General features: G+C 39.8%; 1 protein-coding gene across 1 annotated transcript; it reads left to right on the top strand.

Annotated features, from left to right (window-relative positions):
* The first annotated feature begins 8,967 nt into the window (after positions 1–8,967).
* Positions 8,968–17,573, top strand: LOC137259376 (putative ankyrin repeat protein RF_0381). Its single transcript, XM_067797049.1, has 4 exons — positions 8,968–9,405; positions 9,481–9,778; positions 15,939–16,004; positions 16,582–17,573. The coding sequence occupies exons 1-4, from the start codon at positions 8,968–8,970 to the stop codon at positions 17,571–17,573; spliced, it is 1,794 nt and encodes a 597-aa protein (XP_067653150.1).
* The last annotated feature ends 3,128 nt before the right edge of the window (positions 17,574–20,701 follow it).

A 20,701-nucleotide genomic window follows, 5' to 3' on the forward strand; every position in this document is an offset into this window, starting at 1 on the left:
ATGTAGGCTGATCACTTTCATTAAAAGGAATCTGCTCAACCTCCTCCGATTTCTTCACGTCCACTGAAAGGGGATGAGGCGTCACTATTTGCTCAGTTTCAAACACATAAATTACTTCTTCAGCACCAACAAAGTAAAGTTTATAAAACTATATATTGCATTCATTCGGCTAAGTTAGTACCAGCTGTATGTTGCATACATTAAGTTCATACCAGCTACAGATTGCAAACATACAGTTAAGGTAATGGATCTGCATACTGTATGCATTCAGTTACGTTGATACCACCTACATATTGACAGATATAGGATATTCATATTGCACACATTCAGTTAAGTTGATATGAACTACATATTGCAAACATTCAGTTTATTTGATACCACATATGTGTTGCACATATTCAGCTTAATTAACACCACTTACATATTGCACACATTCAGTTTTTTTGACACCAGCTACATACTGCAAAAATTCAGTTTACTTATTACCACCTACACATTACACGTATTCAGGTCATTTGATACCAGCTACATGTTGCACATATTCAGTTTACTTGACACCAGGTATATATTACACAATTTCGGGGAAGAAATATGACATCTTCGTTTGTTTTGGCAGCTTCATGTAGTCAACCTGGAACATATGAAACACAATAAACCGTTGCAAGGGTAACAACCAAACCACTGACACGTGATCCATGAAGAAGTCATGGCATGTTCTTGGGACAGTGTCGAAATAGTTGAAGGGTCCCACGTGACCTGACGTCATGTAATTACTGACCAGAATCAGGCGAAAACATTGATGACATTGAGTTATACGTGGTTTACATTTCAACTCTTCGTGACTGACAGATCACATCTCTCACATTCACTTTCATCATCAGGATGGTGACTGAGTATTTTCGCAATATTCCAGCAGTATCACGGCGGAGTGGCACCGGAAATGGATTTCACACATTATACCCATGTGGGGAATAGAACCCGGCGCGAACGCTTTAACCACAAGGCTACCAAACCGCCCCTCATCGGGATAGACAAATAAGTCACTGTTTAGACTGACGTCTCAGAACTGTTATCATTAGACAGTTAATTTGCTTGAGTCTAAGAACTGTTAGCATTACACAGTTAGACAGTTTACCTGACTTCTCAGAACTGTTATCACTAGATAGTTTGAAAATTTTTGTTTATTGTTTTTATTTTTATTTTTTTTATTTTATTTATTTACTTTGTTTTTATAGTAAATTGTGTTCACTTTACTTGGTTACAGTCCAACAGGACATAAGGGTACAGTTGAATGTAACAAATTGCATAGTAGAGAGGCAGACAGTACGATATATTTCGTACTGGAAATGTCTGGATTAAACAGTACAGCTAATACATAGGTGATACAGCGAATGCAAGAGGCTCGTTTCTAGTTACAGCATTGCAGCAATGACATTCCATTTTCTATGAAAGTGTTTCGTGTTGACGTTTTTCTTATTGATAAATTTCTCTGTTTCATAAACGTCCTTTAATAATGCTCTGAAGCTGGGTTTGTATCCTCTTATATTCATAATGAAAATGTGGCGCTTTAAAAGAATCATGTGGCTGAATAAATGATTTCCACTGCAACAAAATAGAACATCGTGGTTAGACGTTTCGTACGTTTTACCAAGAAACTGGGTTATGAATTTGTTAAATTCTGCCCAAAACATTTGGACGATTCGGCACTCAAGATATACATGCTAAATATCCTCGCTAGCTGAGCCACATGATGTACATAGGTCATTATCTACCAATTTCATTCTTAGAAGCTATGGCTTAGTGTAAATGGGTCTGTGCAAAAAATTATATTGAAAATGTAATAGCTTCGTATCTTTAGTAGATTGTCTATACTGTGAAAATATGCTTTTCCAATTCATCAGCTCACTTAGTTCCCCGTTCCATTTGAGACACACGTTCGGAATGTTATAGTCAGAGATGAAATTATCGTAAAATATCCTTGAGCCTTTACTTGGTTTAATCAAATCGTTCCAAGGAGAACACACACACAACTTCAACATATTCAACTTGATTTTTGTCCGTGTAACGTATTTCCACTATTCGGGTATACTAAGGATAGCACGATTAAAGTCAAACACAGAACCTTTGACGCCAGATTTTCTTTTAAGTTCTGAAAAAGTTAGAAAGCCATGGTCTTTACATATATCTTTAATATAAACTACTCCACATAACTACATCCAGTTATAAAATGGTTTGAATGGTTACACTGGCGATTTAACCATAGTGTTTGCATGAGTATTTCATTAATGTCGTTATTATTACACGCATATCTTTTAACATATGTATGCTAAGCATCAAGAGAGTCCTTCCAAAATGGATTTTTGACTTTATAGTGTGTAGAAATATTGGCTAAAAGGAGAAGAAGGTTTTGCAAAGGAAAACCGGCAAGATCATAGTTCTTAGAATATGAGATGTATCTCTTCAAGCGTGCCAGTTTTAATGAGTCGACAAAGGTTTTCACATCGACCATTCTAAGGCCACCTTCTTCGTACGTTCGCACTAAATTAGTTCGTTTCATTTTGTCAGTTTTGTCATTCCATATAAACTTGAAAAATAATCTGTTTAATTCAGTAATAAATTATTTTGGGGGATTAGGGAGAGATGAGAAGATGTGGACCATCGTGGATAAAGCTAAAGTTTTAACGACGGTTATTTTCAAATCAACGTTAAATTACGTCTTCTCCAGTTTCAAAAAATTCTTTTTACATTCTCGAGTCTCTTCTTTGTACTGATTACCCATAGTTTTTCCAAATGAGCATTTAATTTGATTCCCAATACGTCAACATTCCCACTATGCCAATCTAGCTTATAATCGTGAGATAAATCTGTTTGACTACCTGCCACTGAATCTATCCATAGTGCTTTTAGATAGTTTACCTGACGTCTCAGAACTGTTATCATTAGACAGGTAGACAGTTTACCTGACGTCTCAGAAATGTTACATTAGACGGTTAGACAGATTACCTGACGTCTCAGAACTGTTGTTACTAGACAGTTATTTAGTTTACCTGACATCTCAGAACTGGTATCAATAAACAGTTTATCTCACGCCTCAGAAATGTTGTTATTATTCATTTAGACAACTTAGACGTGTCAGTCAACTTCAGTTAAGTTTCAACATCAAGATTGACATGTTAGTAAGTCTCCATTTCAATGTCAAGACCTGCATGTCAGTCAGTGCTAAACACAATTTCAATCTCAAGACTGACACAACAACTTCTAGTATTGTTAAACAGTTTACGTGTCAACCTGAACATTGATATGTCACCTTCAAGTATTGTAAATCAGGACCCGGTTGTTCAAAACTCGGTTATATTTCAACCACAGGTTAAATCCTCTTAAAGTTAACGTTAACCAAGTGTTAAAAGCGTTTCTCAAAACCCGGTTATCTTTAACCTGCCGTTATCTTGGCGTTAAATTTAACACACTTACCGACCGCCGCTAAATAGTGTTGTTGTGTTGTTTTCATCTTCTAAATGGCATTGGTCATTCAACCGAACGCTGCGTTCATGGTGCCGTTAAGGACCTAGAAAAAGAGAAAGTATATAGTACTTGCAGTTTACACATTGTAGACTATTCGGATAGTGAATTGTGTATGTAGGACAGGTTTGGAAGGAGATCTACCGAGTATGTGGTGGCCACTTTAAGAGACGATCTGAACCATACATTGACATTCACTTACGACTGAGAGACATGCATTCACTTCTCAGCGCTGAGAGAGCTACGAAAATGTTGGTCACACACGCACGCACACAGAGAGAGAGAGAGAGAGAGAGAGAGAGGGGGGGGGGGGAGAGAGAGGGGTCCTTCCTCTTCAACCCTCATTTCATCCAATAAAATTCTAAACATATCACGCACTCAAAAATGCTTCATGGTTTTGAATTCTTGGGGAATTCCCACATTTCTTGATACTCACGCAAAGTTAAAGTGCTAAAAATAACCTTTCCAAAATAGCCTTCATCGTAAATGTCGCCATTTTTGACACAATACGAAATCGTTACTCACAGCTTTATTTCCTGTGTGTTTTGATCATATTAGTGATCACTGATGTTAGGTTGTCATGAAATCACAAATGATAATCCTGAAACGTTTCCGATGAAAACAGAATTGGTTAGGATATTTTCGAAAATACACTTCAATGAACGCCGAAGTGCACTTTCCGCCATGTTGGGTCGTGTTTATGAATTGACGTTTTGCGGAGGCCGGCATTGAGACGCCAATTACATCACATATTTAGATCTATCATATTCAGCTGCGACAAACAGATAAATGAATTCCCTATATACTTTAGAATCAAATTACAAAAGGTCTTTGTCACTAATACCAACTGTCTAGATACAATGAAACGAAAGATACTGGGTGTGAAAACGAACGCTTGTTTGAAATGTTAACGAAGAAAAACTCCGATTTTACAGTTCGTTGCATGTTCTGAAATTTTCCGACATCCAGCCGTCTGTTCGTTGCTTGTACTGGCTAAATACCTTTAGATTATGCATAGCGAGATTATAGTAGCAAGGAAATGAAAAACAATAGATAGAATACAATGATTTGCTAATTCATATGAAATTGTCTAAGTTTCCGTGACGCCATGACTGATGTAAAATCATCAGAACAGCAATGGTACTTATCAACATTTCTGCTTTCTTCTCATACTTACAATGAAACCGATAAAAACATATAACAATACCCAGGTAGTCAGAATGAATCTGATTAAGTACATATCTTATTCATGTACAAACGATCCCTGAATCAAAGGAAGAGTCCTCGCAAAACCCTGTGCACCTATTGTCACCGAAGCCGCCATTTTGTAAGAATTCGGTCATCGGTACTGTACTGATGTCATGCGTCAACATTGTTGCACATATTAAGTAACTTCTTTTAAGTGAAGGTCGGTTGAACAAGAGTAAACACAATCGCCCTGTTATTCCGAGTACAATTTCAGTATTATGATGTAACTTTGGCGCACCGTTAATATTGTTGATGTATACTGGACACAATAAAGAAAAGCGTGAGATACAAAGTAATCTCGGACTTTCAGAACTGGGAATCTCAGAACTAACTTATGTATATCGGATAGGATCATCCAAATCGCTATTACCTACATCTCATGCAGTATATTGTTATCTTTTCTTAGAAAAAGAAACTACGTCGATAATATGACTAGTACTGTAAAAACGTTTTTTTCCAAGAGTGTGATCCTCCATCGAAAAATTCCTACTTCTTTTCTTTATTGGTTTTAGATTTTCAGGCGGTGATTTCTCGTTCGTGCCTCCATTGTTGACATTGACGGAAGTAAACAAACTATTGCATTATGGGATGGATAGAGCTTTAAACACGTCTATAAACACGACGTTAAAGATAGTCATGACGTTAGTAAACAGCAGTTAAACATGGACTGTGCAACGCTCTTTTACCGTCCGGTTAACTAACCGTGGGTTAATGGAGTTAACCGAGTGTTAAAATAACCTATCTTTGAACAACCGGGCCCAGTACGATATGTCAGTCTCGTGTAGCGTTAAACGCTAACCACATAACTCATGTTACAGTTGTGCATCTAAATAAGTGCCAATTTCGAATCCGATCCCACGAAATGAGAATCACGGCTAAGTGAGAAAATTCTACAACGCATAAAGACGCCTGATACAATTCGGTCTGTCAAGGTCGAAGCTCAAGGTGAGAGAAACCCGCAATTGGCCAACACAAAGATGTAAGAACGTGTATCGTGGCGCATCTGATCTTTGAAACAGTTTGTAAAAACAGCGGCGCAAATGCACAATAACATGTTCTTACAACATATTCTTTGGCACGATGTAGTTTCTGCTGCTAATCTATAAGCTAAGAATACAGCACAGTCTTTGCGGCACCCAGTCTGGTGTTTTCCTTTCCTACCTGAATTCTCTTGAGAAAACGTAAATTCCGAAGTCAGTGAGGATTCTTGAGCAATGTGAGTGGGTGATGTTGAGCATTGTGAGTGTGTGTTGCTGAGTGAAGTGATCGGGTCATATTGTGATTTACAAGTGTAATGTATGTTTAAATGAGTGTATTTGAATAAAGCAGGATTAAGTGTAAACCACCGGTTCAGGTAATAGAATAACACAGTGTTTTAAGTAAGCGAGCAATGAAGCATTGAAGAAGTGAAAGACATTTTTTATGAAGAGAGAAGTGCATCGCTGGGGAAGTGAGAGGGGGGTACTGTTTTAACTTTAGCTATCTTTGTTCAGTATTGCATGGTCATTTGTAAGTGAAGTGAGTTATGTTGTACTTCAACTGAACAGTGCTGCGAGAAAGAAGAGAGCAAGCACTACTTTGTTGTAAGTAAATAAGTAATTCAGTTTGAGCGCATCAGTATGTTAGTGTTACCATGTACGTAAGTAATGTAGTGATAAAGAAATGAGTGATTGTGTCTGTTTACAACATGTTAGTGTTACAAAGCACGTAAGACCTGGTGTCCCCACTGTGATTTATCACCTGCTCTCGTCACTGTGATTCATCATCTGCTGTCCTCACTGCTGTTCATCACATGGTGTCCCCACTGTGAGTCATCACATGCTGTCTTCACTGAGATTCATCACCTGCTCTCTTCACTGTGATTCATCACATTGTGTCGACACTGTGATTGATCATCTGGTGTCCCCACTGTAAATCATCACCTGGTGTCACCACTGTGAGTCATCACCTGCTGTCTTCATCGTGATTCTTCACACTGTGATTAATCACCTGGTGTCCCCACTGTGAATCATCACCTGGTGTCCATACTATGAGTCATCTTCTCCTGTCCCCACTGTGATTCATCACCTGGTGTCCCCACTGCGAGTCATCACCTGGTGTCTTCACTGTGAGTCATCACCTGGTGTCCACACTGTCATTCATGACCTTGTGTGCCCACTGGGAGTCATCACCTGGTGTTCCCACTGTGATTCATCACCTGCTCTCTTCACTGTGATTCATCACCTGGTGTCACCACTTTGATTCATCATCTGCTCTATTCACTGTGCTTCATCACCTTGTGTTGACACTGTGATTCATCACCTGGTGTCCACCCTGTGACTGATCACCTACTGTCCCCACTGTAAGGCATCACCTACTGTCTTCATTGTGATTCTTCACCTGGTGTCCACACTGTAATTCATCATCCGGTGTCCCCACTGTGACTCATCATCTGCTGTCTTCACTGTGATTCATCATCTGGTTTCACCACTGTGATTCATCACATGCTGTGTTCACTGGGATTCATCTTCTGCTGTCTTCATCACTTGTCATCATCACTCTGATTCATCACCCTGTGTCCCCACTGTGATTCATCACCTGGTGTCCCCACTTTGATTTATCACCTGGTGTCCCAGCTGTGATCCATCACCTGCTCCCTCACTGTGACTAATCACCTGGTGTCCCCAGTGTGAGTCATCACCTGGTGTCCCCACCGTGAGTCATCACCTGGTGTCACCACCTTGTTTCATCTCTGCGTGTTTTATGTGCTTGGACATATGTTTCCTTTTTGGCTTGAATCAAATTCTACAAACCACGTGTGTGTTTTCCCAGTTTTGTTCTTTGCACGGATCGATATCTATGGTGCTGTCAAAATGGTCAATATCCAGTTTTCACAGTTATCATATGTCACTGCGAAACTTTTTTTGCAAGCAAACATTCCTCATAAATACCTAATGAGGGACAGGATCTGCTGTCTGAGGAGATTTATATAAATCTGAAGATTTATATAAATCTGAGATTTATATAAATCTGTCCAAGAACTGGCCTGTGTTTGAGGATCCCTGCACAGTGACCAGAGCTGCTCAGATGGAACAGACTGTGAGTAGTGTACTGGCTCAGTATGAATCTTAAGTTTTAAAAGCGCAAGAACTGGTCTCCGCACAGTGACCTGAGCTTTTCCAATGGAATAGACTGTGAATAGTGTACCGTCCCAGTCTCGCCTACTGAAGGTAGACCAGAGGTACTGTCCTCACCTAGCCAGACATGTCTGGAGGTAACGTGGACACAACATTGGTCGTATCCCTGGATGTAGGTGCCAGATGTTGTGTTCCGTCTTCACCTAGCCAGACATGTCTGGAGGTAACGTGGACACTACATTGGTCGTATATCCCTGGATGTAGGTGCCAGATGTTGTGTTCCGTCAGCCACTGATGAACACTTCTCTCCGCGTGGCTATCTTGATGCATTCACACGTCGACACTCGCCCTGCTGCGTGTATTTCTTTGCTCACATCTTCAGAGATATCGATGATCAAACTCGGTGTACGCCATTCCAGTAAGCATGCTCATGGCATTCCAGAACGCCGTTTGTCAGCAATCTGTGCCACCGTTATAAACATATGTTGCATAAATATATAGTGCTGTAACTATGCATTGAATCCCTAAGACACACAAAAATAAGTTTTGTGTTGTTTTATATCACGGCATTTCGGGCGTGGCGTCTTCACTTAATATGTGTTCTATAACATGATACACAACAGAGACACTGTAATAGTAAGTGAGTGAGTTAGTATTTAACGTCACATCGGCAATATTTCCGCCAAATTGTGACGAGACATTGTAATATGACACGAAACATGTATGCTGGAACCAGAGATAAACGATATATCCTGTACAATAACAAGTATTATCTGTTGTAAAATAGCACGAAGCAAATGTCTTGTGACTTATCATAAAAGTTAGAGTGGCCATATCTGAGGTTCTCTTCTGCTTCATGACAGTAACATTCAAGTTTGGATGTGCAGCTCAGCATTTCAATCTAGTACACACACTACTGGTTCAGCGTGTGGTTCCCAGAGCTGGTGTTGTTCCAGACACTTAAGTCGAGCTATATAAAAGCCGTTTACCGAGCGGCGAGGCAGTTGCCTTCGTAGCTGCGCGTTGTTCTGTTGGAACTATGAAGCTATCAACAGTTGTATTCCTGAGTCTTGTATTGTGCGCTATGGGAGATGTACATGCTGGTGACAGTTTGGAACATCTGACTATACGTGTGGGGGTGGTTGAACAAGACCTTAGTCTTTGGAAATTTTCAAGTACTAAAACTGAGACTAAACTGACGAGCAAGTTTAAGGTTTGGAAGGAGACACTGAAAAGAGAACTGACTTCAACATTCGTTCCTTCATTGCTAAAAACTCTCGTCGAACAAGCGATTAGAAACATCCGAACGGAAGATGATATTGGGCATCCGACCAACGGAAAAGTTCTCGATGAAGTTCACAGCTTAAAGGACAACGTGCAATACATAAAGACACGACTTCGAGCAATAACACGAGACTTAAGGCATGTTGAGCGGGAAAGTGACACCTACAGAAAAAGCGTAAGAAAAGAACGTAGCGAGTTGACCAAAGACATCCGGGCTCTACAGATGCAGGTGAATCAGGCAGTAGTTCGTGCAACCTCATGTGCACGGATGCTGCCATCACAACCCAATCATACCATTGGTGACCTCCTTGAGACAAAAAGGACACTTTCTGACCTCACACAGGACTTCAGGACGCTGAATACCAGTTTTGTGGTGACGGAAAAAGAAATAAAATCATACCGGAAGGGCTTGCAGGAAATGCGGAAAAACGTTTCCACAGATATTCAGAGTTTAAACATTCAAGTGAATCAGACCATTAGTGACCTGTCTGACACAAACCAGACACTCGCTGGCCTCACACAGGACTTCACGATGCTGAATACCAGTTGCTGTGGGATGAGGAAAGAGATCAAGGAGCCTTCAACCACGACGTATGCTGGAACAACAGAAGGTGAGACTTTTAGCACATATTTTTTTTTAACATTTTATTTTAATATGGCAACCGAAATATGTAAGAATAACATTAATTTGTTTGCCAGCCTAGGGCTCACATGACAGGTCAAAGTAAGGTTCACATGACAGGACAACGTAGGATAGGCATGGCAGCAAACTATTTAATGTACACGTCAACATGGAGTTTGTGCATGAATAAATTAGCTTTATTTGATAACCTAGGGTTTACAAGACATGTAAACGTTAGCCAAACTAGGGCTTACAAGGCATGTAAGCGTTTATTTCACAGATAAAGACAACCTAGGTTATTACAAGGCATATTGACGTGCAGCTAGCAGTCATGATAAAGTTTATATAAAGGTTAACAAGGCATAATAAAGTGGAGTAAGCAGGCATGACCCAGTGTACACATAGGCTTACAAGGCATATTAACGTGGAGTTAGCAGTTATGACCCAGTGTATATGTATATACACCAAGGCATATTATATGGCTACTGAACATGCATGTAATAGATACTGGTTATATTGCCACCGTTTGTCGAGAAGAAATTTAATCCATGGCGCAATATAACCACATAAGACAGTTAGAGACCCTTTGGAAAAGAAAAGAAAACAAGTCATTACTTTCTTGATCGTTTTATACGTCGCAGTTGCATACACTTGCACATAAATACAACGTACATGATAACTATGGTGCACCCTTTCTTGGTATGTACTTCACACCTTGGCCCTTGATGCCGAGATCTTCACCTAAACGAAATTGCCTTATATGTGCAACAATGTTCACGCATGACATCACAATCGTTGACCTATTTCTTACAAAATGGCGGCTTCATAGACAAGGGGACGTATTATTTGCAGGGACTCAGGGACCGTTTGTACATAAACATGAGACATAAGTAATCAGAATGGTTCAGCCTATTTGTGTATTTATGTACATTTTCATCGTTTACATCGTAAGATAGATAAGAAGCCAGAAATGCTGATAATTACCGTTGTCGTTCTGCATAATTTAGCGTCAATCATGGCGTCACGCTGGACGGAAACTTTGATGATTTCTCATGATTTAAACATGCATAATATTTGGGATTACACTTTTTCAGTAAAGCAAAGATTCTAGTACTTTCTTGGTTGAGCCCCATCCGGGCACCTAATCGCCAGCACACAAAGTCAGCCGCCTAGCCCACTTAGCTTCCGCGACGTGGATCCATATCGTACTAGAATTTGTACTTTAATAACAAAGTGTAACATATTTTACGATATATGTTACGTTTGACCACTTTCTAAATGGCATTGTGCAATTCTTTTGGGTTTGCATTGCATTGTATCTGTTTGTCTTGCTACGATGCTCTGTTCATACATATTTTAAAGGTACTAACTAAGCCATGACAAGCAATGAATAGACGTCTGGATGTCGTAAAATTTCAGAACATGCCATGCAGTGGAAAATCGGAAGTTTTCATTGTTTACATTTGAAACAAGCACAGTCTTTCGAGCACAGCGTTCGTTTTCAAGTCAATTAGCTTCCGATTCATTTTATCGAGAGAGTTGGTATTGGTGACAAAGACCAGTTTTAGTTTAATTCTAAAACGTAAAGGAAATGGGGGATCCTGTTGAATGTCGTCCCTTCACAACCTTAAAATGACAGCGCATGTCGCATGTGCGATTTATGCCGTACGTCTTACTATTACCATTGATAATCTACAACTATATAGTCTCCCTGCTATAATTACATTTAGAGACAGTTGACAACTGTAGCTTTCACCTTCACTGGTAACGTTACGTTCACTCCTGTGCATTGACCGTATATCTATTCCCTCTCACGATGATACATCAGGTGTGAAAAATATATTCCATGATTCTGTGATACACCTGGGATGGTCATGACTGCTTACACTGCAACAATGAATGACGAAATAGTAGTTCGAAGCGAGGCGGTGGAATCAGCTGATCGTTTTCAGGTCATGTTTTGCAATCGGTAATTTAAGTCTGGCACTAGATGTCTCAGTATCACACATTTAAAACTGCAGTGTATTTTCATTGTATATGTACTCAAATCGCTTTAGTACTACGGCCGATATGGCTGCATTCATGTAATTCACTATGGCAGGGAGCTGATGTGCATGAAATGTGAAACACTGAAAGTCTTGTTATGTAAATTCCATGGGTTGTACAAGATGGGATAGAGATTTTTGACAACACAAATTTTTAGCAGGTGCAGAGAGAAGTAAGAGACAATGGTCAAACAGTTGTAAAATAACAGTAACGGACGAATTATGTCAATCATCGCCTACATGTAGCCAATTTTCAAATGCGATAAACATGGGCATAACTAAAATCAACCTTTTACGCCTGTAACCGTTTGTGATGCATGAAATATATAATCACTGTATGGATAAATAATGCATAAAAATACTGCAAGATTCTACCATGACTGCGTTTTAATTATTAACATTATTATTCCTGAATTACGGGTATAAATTAAAATGTTTGGATTTTATTAAGTTTCAACAGAAGGAAATAACATTAAAATATTAATTTATTTAATATACTATTTCAGACTCAGAAGAAGTAAAACCACCGGTAGGTTAAGTACACATTCAAGGGCACTTTCCTAATTCTATTTTTCATTACACAACTAAACAATACATATATTCATATTGGTAATAAATTTCAATCTCTAATATAAATGGTACTGTTCATTGTTGTCAGCACCAAATAGTTTACATTTCCCTGCAGTTTCTACATACATCTTGTCTTCACAATGAACAGATTATTACAATAGTTATGAAAAAGCTTTTTTTAAAATCTAGCTCTTCATGTCTTGCTGCAATACATTGAGCTTTTGATATTCTAACAAAAATATTTTAATAAAGTTAAAGTTTAATAAAGTGATTTCTGCACTGCACAATGTTGTAATTCTGAGTTTTTGTATGCTGGTGTATGTGTACTTTAATATTACACTACACATGCATGACTTTATTCAGTCATTGTACTTATTATCTTTTACATTTCTAATAAAAAAAATAAATGCATAAACATATCTTCATGGAATAATTGTGGGGTTAAATTCGAATGTATATGTTATCTAAATCACATATTTGATATTGAAAAGTATAATATCAAAGTAGAATACAAAGTATACAAAACATGGAGTCTGTCATGAAACATATTTGTCAACTTAATGATATCAAAACAAGAAACACAGGTGTAATGTAATTTTATCATACACATCAGCTTTGGTGGTCAGAATTCTATGTTGTTCATAGAGGCAATTCTGTGTAAATGACTATTTACATTAAGAGCTTTAAGTGGTGTTAAACTTTTGTCAGAAATAAATCAATAAATACACATATATAAAATGACTCGCAACACTGACTGATGGACATATTTTACAAAGGGTAAGTATTTTATTTCAAGCTATGATGACTGGTGTTTCTGATGCAACCAACTAATTGCTTGGATAATAAGTGTATGGCTTTAGATATAAGATATACAGTAGTGTCAGGTGTTTTGTGGGCGTTTTGCCCGTGCATTTATTTAACATAATCCTCGACCCTCACTACAAAAAGATCGCCCATTCATTGATGCTTTTGTAGCAGCTGACAATGAAATATACGTCATTTAATAGTTGTCTTAATATCGGCCTTCGCCAAACGTGGTTTTGTAAACACTATCCAAGATAGCGGAAAGCGCACTTCAGTGTTTTTGTAAATGTATTTCCGAAAACATCTGGGTTCATCGGCAACGGCAGTAGTGATTTCATGAAAACCTGATATCAGTGATCATTATTATCCTAATTTTTCTAAAATTCAATACACCCGCAAATTATCCTACTTTGACATTTCACAACACAGCAAATAACTCTGCGAATCGCGATTTTGTACTGTCAAAGGGCGATATTTACAATGAAGCCTGTTTTGAAAGGTAATTTTAATCACTTTATCTTTGCCTGAGATAATAGTAAATGGTATCACAGAACAGGAAATTACCCATAGAATTCCAAACTGTGAATTATATCTGCGTGCTTGATACGTTTAGAATTATATTGGTATTCAAAGTGAGGGTTGAGGTGGAAGGACATATATGTCCCTGTGGCATCCAGGGGGCTAGACCGAGCTGGGGAATGTGGCATCCAGGGGGCTAGACTGAGCTGGGGAATGTGGCATCCAGGGGGCTAGACTGAGCTGGGGAATGTGGCATCCAGGGGGCTAGACTGAGCTGGGGAATGTGGCATTCAGGGGGCTAGACTGAGCTGGGGAATGTCCGTCTACACGTTGCACAACATAAAATTTACATTATAACCAGCATACACCAATCTGGGTATCTTTATTTCATACCTAGCTTGAGTTGTGGAAAAGCGTCTATACTGAACGCAACAAACTCAGAAAACCAGTTAGTCTTTCAAGGTTATACTTAGGGGTATAAGCTCAATTCAAGTACCTCAATGTCCTTGTTTGACAGAGTGATCGCAGCTATTTACACCTAAGCCTTTGAGGTCTACTAATATCCACTTATGACCTATTTTGAAAGTGAACTTTTATATTTTTTAAACAAATAAATAAGGAATTAAGGGATATAAACAGTCGGTGAATTACACCTATCTCGGGAAGTATCCGATATGCTAATATATATTTGTCCATCTCATGCTACAGGTAACGCGAATTGTGTTGCAACATGCTGCTATCATAAAACGAAAACAAAACTAGAGAGCAAACATGGGACAATTGGCAATATTTGCATATAGAGTTGTTGATCGGTCCAAATCGTCGAGCGCCAGCTTATGATTTTAAACTGACTTATGAAACTAGATGAAATAGTGCAAATGTATATTGTATGACTGCTGTAAAGCAGCATGAATGTTGTAAGAGGCAAGTGTTTGCTTCACGCAATGTTTATACCCAGACCTGTGTTTAGACTGGTATGGTCGGGGACAATGGAAGGTCTGGGGGAAACATAACAACGCAGCGTTTCACCTGATAGACTTGCTATATTTAATCAAATTATGTACTCTTTCTTACCGTTATCCTTGACCTGATGGCATTTACCTCCTGAATCTGTCCAGTCCAAAATTTCATTTCAAAAGTACATTTGTATTCTGTTTTTTTTTCTTTACTCGGGGCTGCTGAATTGCATTGAAATACATCCCCGCTGTAGCACACGACACACGGCCAAAGGTATCCTTGTGCATTTCTGCAACATTTTATCAAAACTTCAATGGAAAGTAGATTATGGAAGGGCAATCGTGCTGTATTTTCGTTATTTCTAATAATGAAACAGACGGAGAATGTCGGACAACCGACATTTCGATCTGTACCACCCTAGTCGTTTATCAAGGCACACTGTTTCCATCGACAAGTACGGCTGTGTCAGCTGCAGTGTCTGCCTTGGTTATCAGTTGTTTGAGAATTGCTCTGTCTGCCACTGTAACTCGGTATTCTGATATTTTGTGAGAGTTCCACAGAGTTTGCCGGACACAAATTACAACTGTGTTGCACAAACACCGAGACAAGTTGCCCTGTTGTCCTTCACACTGTTTGATAAATACTGGTGTTAATGTGCTTCACTTTAGAATTTACGGAGTTGCCTAAAATACCAGGTGCACTAAACAGAGAGGTTAGGGTTAGGACATCAAGGACAGGCGTTGTTTTTAATATCCCAGTCATGGTTACTGAATTCAAACTAAAACGGTAGTCGTTCCATAAAGAGGAATTAAAAGTGCTGATGTAATTGTTTGTTTATCTATCAACAACAATGTGAAAATAACATATGCATATATATAAAGTCCCCGAAGAATATGCATCGCTAACCTACCATAGCCATGAGGGTGAACTGACTGTTTTGTTTACACCATTCATGTTTATATTTTTAGAAAAAGACAGACATCTATACAATTCAAACATTTCAACAAAGAGGACCTCAACTGTTATCAAACAGTCAGTGCGCAATGGACAGTTTATTAAATCTACTAAATCAAGCTGTGAAAACATATTGAGGAAATGAAATATCCATCAAATTAAACCATCTGTTATAACAGATGTATTTGGACATAATATTGAAAGGTAAAACATTTATGGAAAGCAGAACCTGAGGCCAGTAGTCATATAACTATTTTATGTACATTTATACTTTTCTGATTGAAATATTCCCTGTTTCAGCTTCGACTGACCCGAGCCGGAACAACACGTTTCCACCAGCGCCAGTAACGACACAAGACCTACAGGGTAGGTGGTAAAACCCAGCAGGCAGGAAGTGCAGTTGTTAATTCTCCCTGCATTTACCACACTGATGTATATGCCCGTGGTGATTTTGACTTGAGGGATGGATCTCACCCCGGTACCGATCGACGTTGTCAATCACAGAATTTCAAACTGTAAAAAATAATGCAAGGAAGGATCGCTTTTGTTCTTGCTATAAAGAATTATCTCAGTCAACTTGAAAGGTATATGATTAATACGTTTTTCCATAAGATATGTGGAAGTCGCGGTGGCTGAGCGGGCTAGGCGGCTGACTTTGTGTGCTGGCGATTAGGTGCCTGACTCTGAGGGTGCGGGTTCGAATCCCGGATGGGACTCAACCGAAAAAAAGTACTAGAATTTGTACTTTACTAAGAAAGTGAAATCCCAAATATGACATATGTTCCAGAAACCACATGTTGACATTCCCGTCATGTTGGATTGTTGTCAGCCATTGGAATTGTTTAAATGACGTAGCAATGTACGAGTCACGTATCAACATGATGTAAACATTGTAGATGTGTGACAAAGTTGTCTGGTGTACATAGTTTACTTTGTGTTACAGCGACTCCAGGCCGTGACCTCTACGACGCCAGCAGGCGTGGTGACCTGGGGAGAGCAAAGCGGATCCTGGACGAGGGTGACGTGGACATCGACTATAGAGGAAAGTCAGGCATGACACCGGTGATGCCGGCAGCAGGGAATGGACACAGGGATGTGGTGAAATTCCTGGTGGGTGTAGGGGCTGATGTGTCACTGGTGGACAGTGAGGGTAACAACGTCCTTCACTGGGCCTGTATTGGTGGGGACCTGGAGACCGTGAAGCTGATCGTGTCCATGAACGCGGTGGACATCAACAGTAGAGGATGGTACAGCAAGACACCGGTGATGGTGGCAGCACAGTTGGGACACAGGAATGTGGTGAAGTTCCTGGTGGGTACAGGGGCTGATGTGTCTCTGGGGGACAGTGACGGTGACAACGTCCTTCACTTGGCCTGTATTGGTGGGGACCTGGAGACCGTGAAGCTGATCGTGTCCATGAACGTGCTGGACATCAACAGTAGAGAACAGTACAACATGACACCAGTGATGATGGCAGCAGGGAAGGGATTCAGCGATATGGTGAAGTTCCTGGTAGGTAGAGGGGCTGATGTGTCTCTGGGGGACAGTGACGGTGACAACGTCCTCCACTATGCCTGTTTTGGTGGGGACCTGGAGATCGTGGAGTTGATCGTGTCCATGAACGTGCTGGACATCAACAGTAGAGGACGGTACAGCAGGACACCGGTGATGCGGGCAGCAGAGAAGGGAAACAGGGATGTGGTGGAGTTCCTGGTGGGTAGAGGGGCTGATTTGGCACTGGTGAGCAGCTACGGTAACAACATCCTTCACTTGGCCTCTAGAGAAGGACACCTAGAGACCGTGAAGCTGATACTGTCCATGAACGTGGTGGACATCAACGCCAGGAACAACAACGGGCAGACAGCGACCGACACAGCGAGAAGGGAGGGACATCAGCGAGTGGTGGGTCTCCTGGTGTCACGTGGTGCACACTGAGTCAATGTCGGTGTAGACAGAGACGGAGCACATGTCGTTACTGACACTGACGTGGTGTGTGCCGTTCACGTAGTCGTGGGTGACGATTCAGGTGATCTCCCTTTTTTCTTTGTGAATATAAATAAACGTTGTTGAATGTCAGACATTTTGTCATGTTTTGTGTTTGGAACCTCGCATGATCAGGTAGGAAAATTGTAAACTGAGTATAAACATAAACGGTGAGTGATTGTACATAAATGTCGCCCGTCTTAATCCCCTGGATGCCGAGTTTTTTTTCAGGCGCACATTTTCGTAAGGCTTGACGAGTGAACGTTGTGCGAGATTTTCGCTGGCGTGGTCCTGGATCTGCGTACGGCTATAAAATTGCACAGAAATGTAGAATATTTAATCTCCTATCCGTTCGTATGAAAATAACTGCGGCTACCTCAGGAGTTTGAGAAATAGACACTGCTAAAAGTTGTACAAAACTTTTGTGTGTTTCTGCTGCATATTTATGTTAATCTGTAAAACAAAATAATAATGGCCATTTATATTAAAAGGGGTCTCTATTTCTGACTCGTGCTTGCTCAAAGGGCTGACACATGATTACTCCAGATAACCCAAACTGCCTGTTAGACACTGGAAGGTTATAGTTACATGACATCCCGCCGGGTACCCATCATAATTAACTCTTACCATGGATTTTTGTGTGGAAAGTGCAGTCTTAAATTCAGTTGTTCTGTAATGTAAATACATTACCTCTTCTGATTATTTTGAATTTACTAAGGATATGTCAAAAACAAGTCTTGTCTCTCTACGGGATATGAGATTAAACCTTCCCTGCCTTCTTTGTATTTAGATAGTTTTGAAGTTACAGGGACACCCTGACAACATGTTTTTCATAGGTATATGATGTCAGCATCGGTAACATATTTGTTTAGTACCAACCTTCAGCTCGCGAGTTAGTTTAATTTCAGTTCGTGAGTTACTTTAATTTTACGTCGCACTCAGCAATATTCAAACTACATGACCGCAGTCTGTAAATAATTGGGTCAGCCAGTCCAGTGATCAACAGCATGAGCATCGATTTGCACAACTGGGAACCGATTTTACGTGCCGACCAAGTCAGCGAGCCTGACCACACGATCCACTTAGTCACTTCTTGCGACAAGCAAGGGTTATTGAACATCAATTTCACACCGGTCATTCACGGGTCAGCTCGCATCAAACTTAGACTGGTTGAAACTCATTGTCATCTGATTCCACCTCGCACACGAAAGGTCTTACTAATCCATTCCAAACAGTTGACATACATTTCCTCATACATAGCAACACGACACCACAGTCAAAAACATACTATTTTAGGACCTCGCAAAACAATATCCCCAGCCACGAGACGAGGAACGCACCTACAGTATCGCATTGCACTTGGGCACACTAACTCAGAGCACTGGCTGACGAAGGGAGGGTTATTTCTATACGAAATGCCACTAAACATTGAAGTTGTTACAACACCTACGGTTACAAAATATATACAAATGCAACACTAGAAAACTGGGACGAAAGAATGTGTTTCCGAAAACAGTAATTATGTGTAGGAGAAAACACGCTTCTGAGGTTGACGTAGACAATGTTAAACAGGATGACTGTCAATGATGGGTAATTACAATGTAGATGATCATTTAATGAAGCTACATAACAATAACTGAAGTGAGCGTAAAATCAATCTAGCGACATGAACTGTACATAGATATTTCTCTCCCACCACCCACCACCCACCACCCCCAACCCCCTACCACCACCCTAACTTTGGTCTGGCGGAGTGATAGAGTGTCTGCCTTCAAAGTTAAGAATTCTGAGAGATCCAATCTTGCTAAGGAAATCATTTTGCAATTTGAGCTTACTCTTGGGAGATATTTTTCAATTGAATTTGAATGTTATGTTCATACTGAGTTCGAAAGAGATGACTGCAGAAAGTAAAACCTGGGACGAGGTCTTTCTAGAGGAAAGTAAAACCTGGGACGAGGTCTTTCTAGAGGAAAGTAAAACCTGGGACGAGGTCTTTCTAGAGGAAAGTATAACCTGTCCCTGCGAAACAAAAACATGAAATGCAGTTATTCAGGAAAAGGGGTTATAAGGGTTAAAAAGTGATAAATCAAGACAAATCCAGCCACAGGCTATGACGCACATCCCATGATTAAAAGATGTGGTAGCTTTAATTTTATTGTGAATGTTTGGGGACTTTTGCGTTACTGTAACCCCCTTGAGGATACAGCCACTAACGATCCCGATTCCTAATTTAGGGTACTGCTGATAAAACATCATTCATCTATTTACAAAACATGTTGATCCAAATTTGTCAACCAAAATTAACAATAACATGGCAATTATCATTATAAAAAAGACCATTCGATGTTAACCGATAACTGATAGCTTCCTGAATGTCCCTACTGTACGGATATACGCTCTAAAATACTATCGGAAATAGAAAAACCTGCTGGTTTTTCGCATTTATATCTACAATTTATGTAGTGAATATGTAAGAGAGTAGAATATCGATGGAACTTCGACCTAACTTCAGTCTCAGTCTTACGGAGATAGGATTCTTAGGCAAATGTCTTTACTGAGGAGGGATTAGTGCAGAAGTGAATCCAAAGCGAGTTATTTGGAACAGAACATGACTTCATGGAATTTAGCGTGCGATAAAATTATATTACAGAGGACACTTTTTAAACACCTGTTTTTGAAATTAAACTTAGCTTAATCAGCTTACGTAAAAAATAATCATATCAATACTGAAACTACCGTAGAGTCTAACTATCACTTTAAAAAGAAACAAGTAGGAGGTGACGTCTTAAAAGCAAAACCAGGACGGATGTCGCTGTGTTTGAGGTCGGCCCGGGGATAGATAGGGAATGAGATGAGATAATTCTTTAGCGGAATTAAACTGGGTAAGCAAACGCCATGTTATAACTATTTACAAGTAATGTCCCAAAAAAGGAAGGATAACAATACAGGATGAACAACTTCTCTGTTGCTGTGAAGCAACTTTTCAGTGTAGGTTCGAACACCGTTATGCAGCAAGCGATGGTGTTAGAACCTACACCGAAACGTATCCTCACGGCAATGACGTAAATGTCACTGAAGAG

The sequence above is a fragment of the Haliotis asinina genome, chromosome 13 (assembly GCF_037392515.1).
Source record: "Haliotis asinina isolate JCU_RB_2024 chromosome 13, JCU_Hal_asi_v2, whole genome shotgun sequence".
Lineage (NCBI taxonomy): Eukaryota > Metazoa > Mollusca > Gastropoda > Lepetellida > Haliotidae > Haliotis > Haliotis asinina.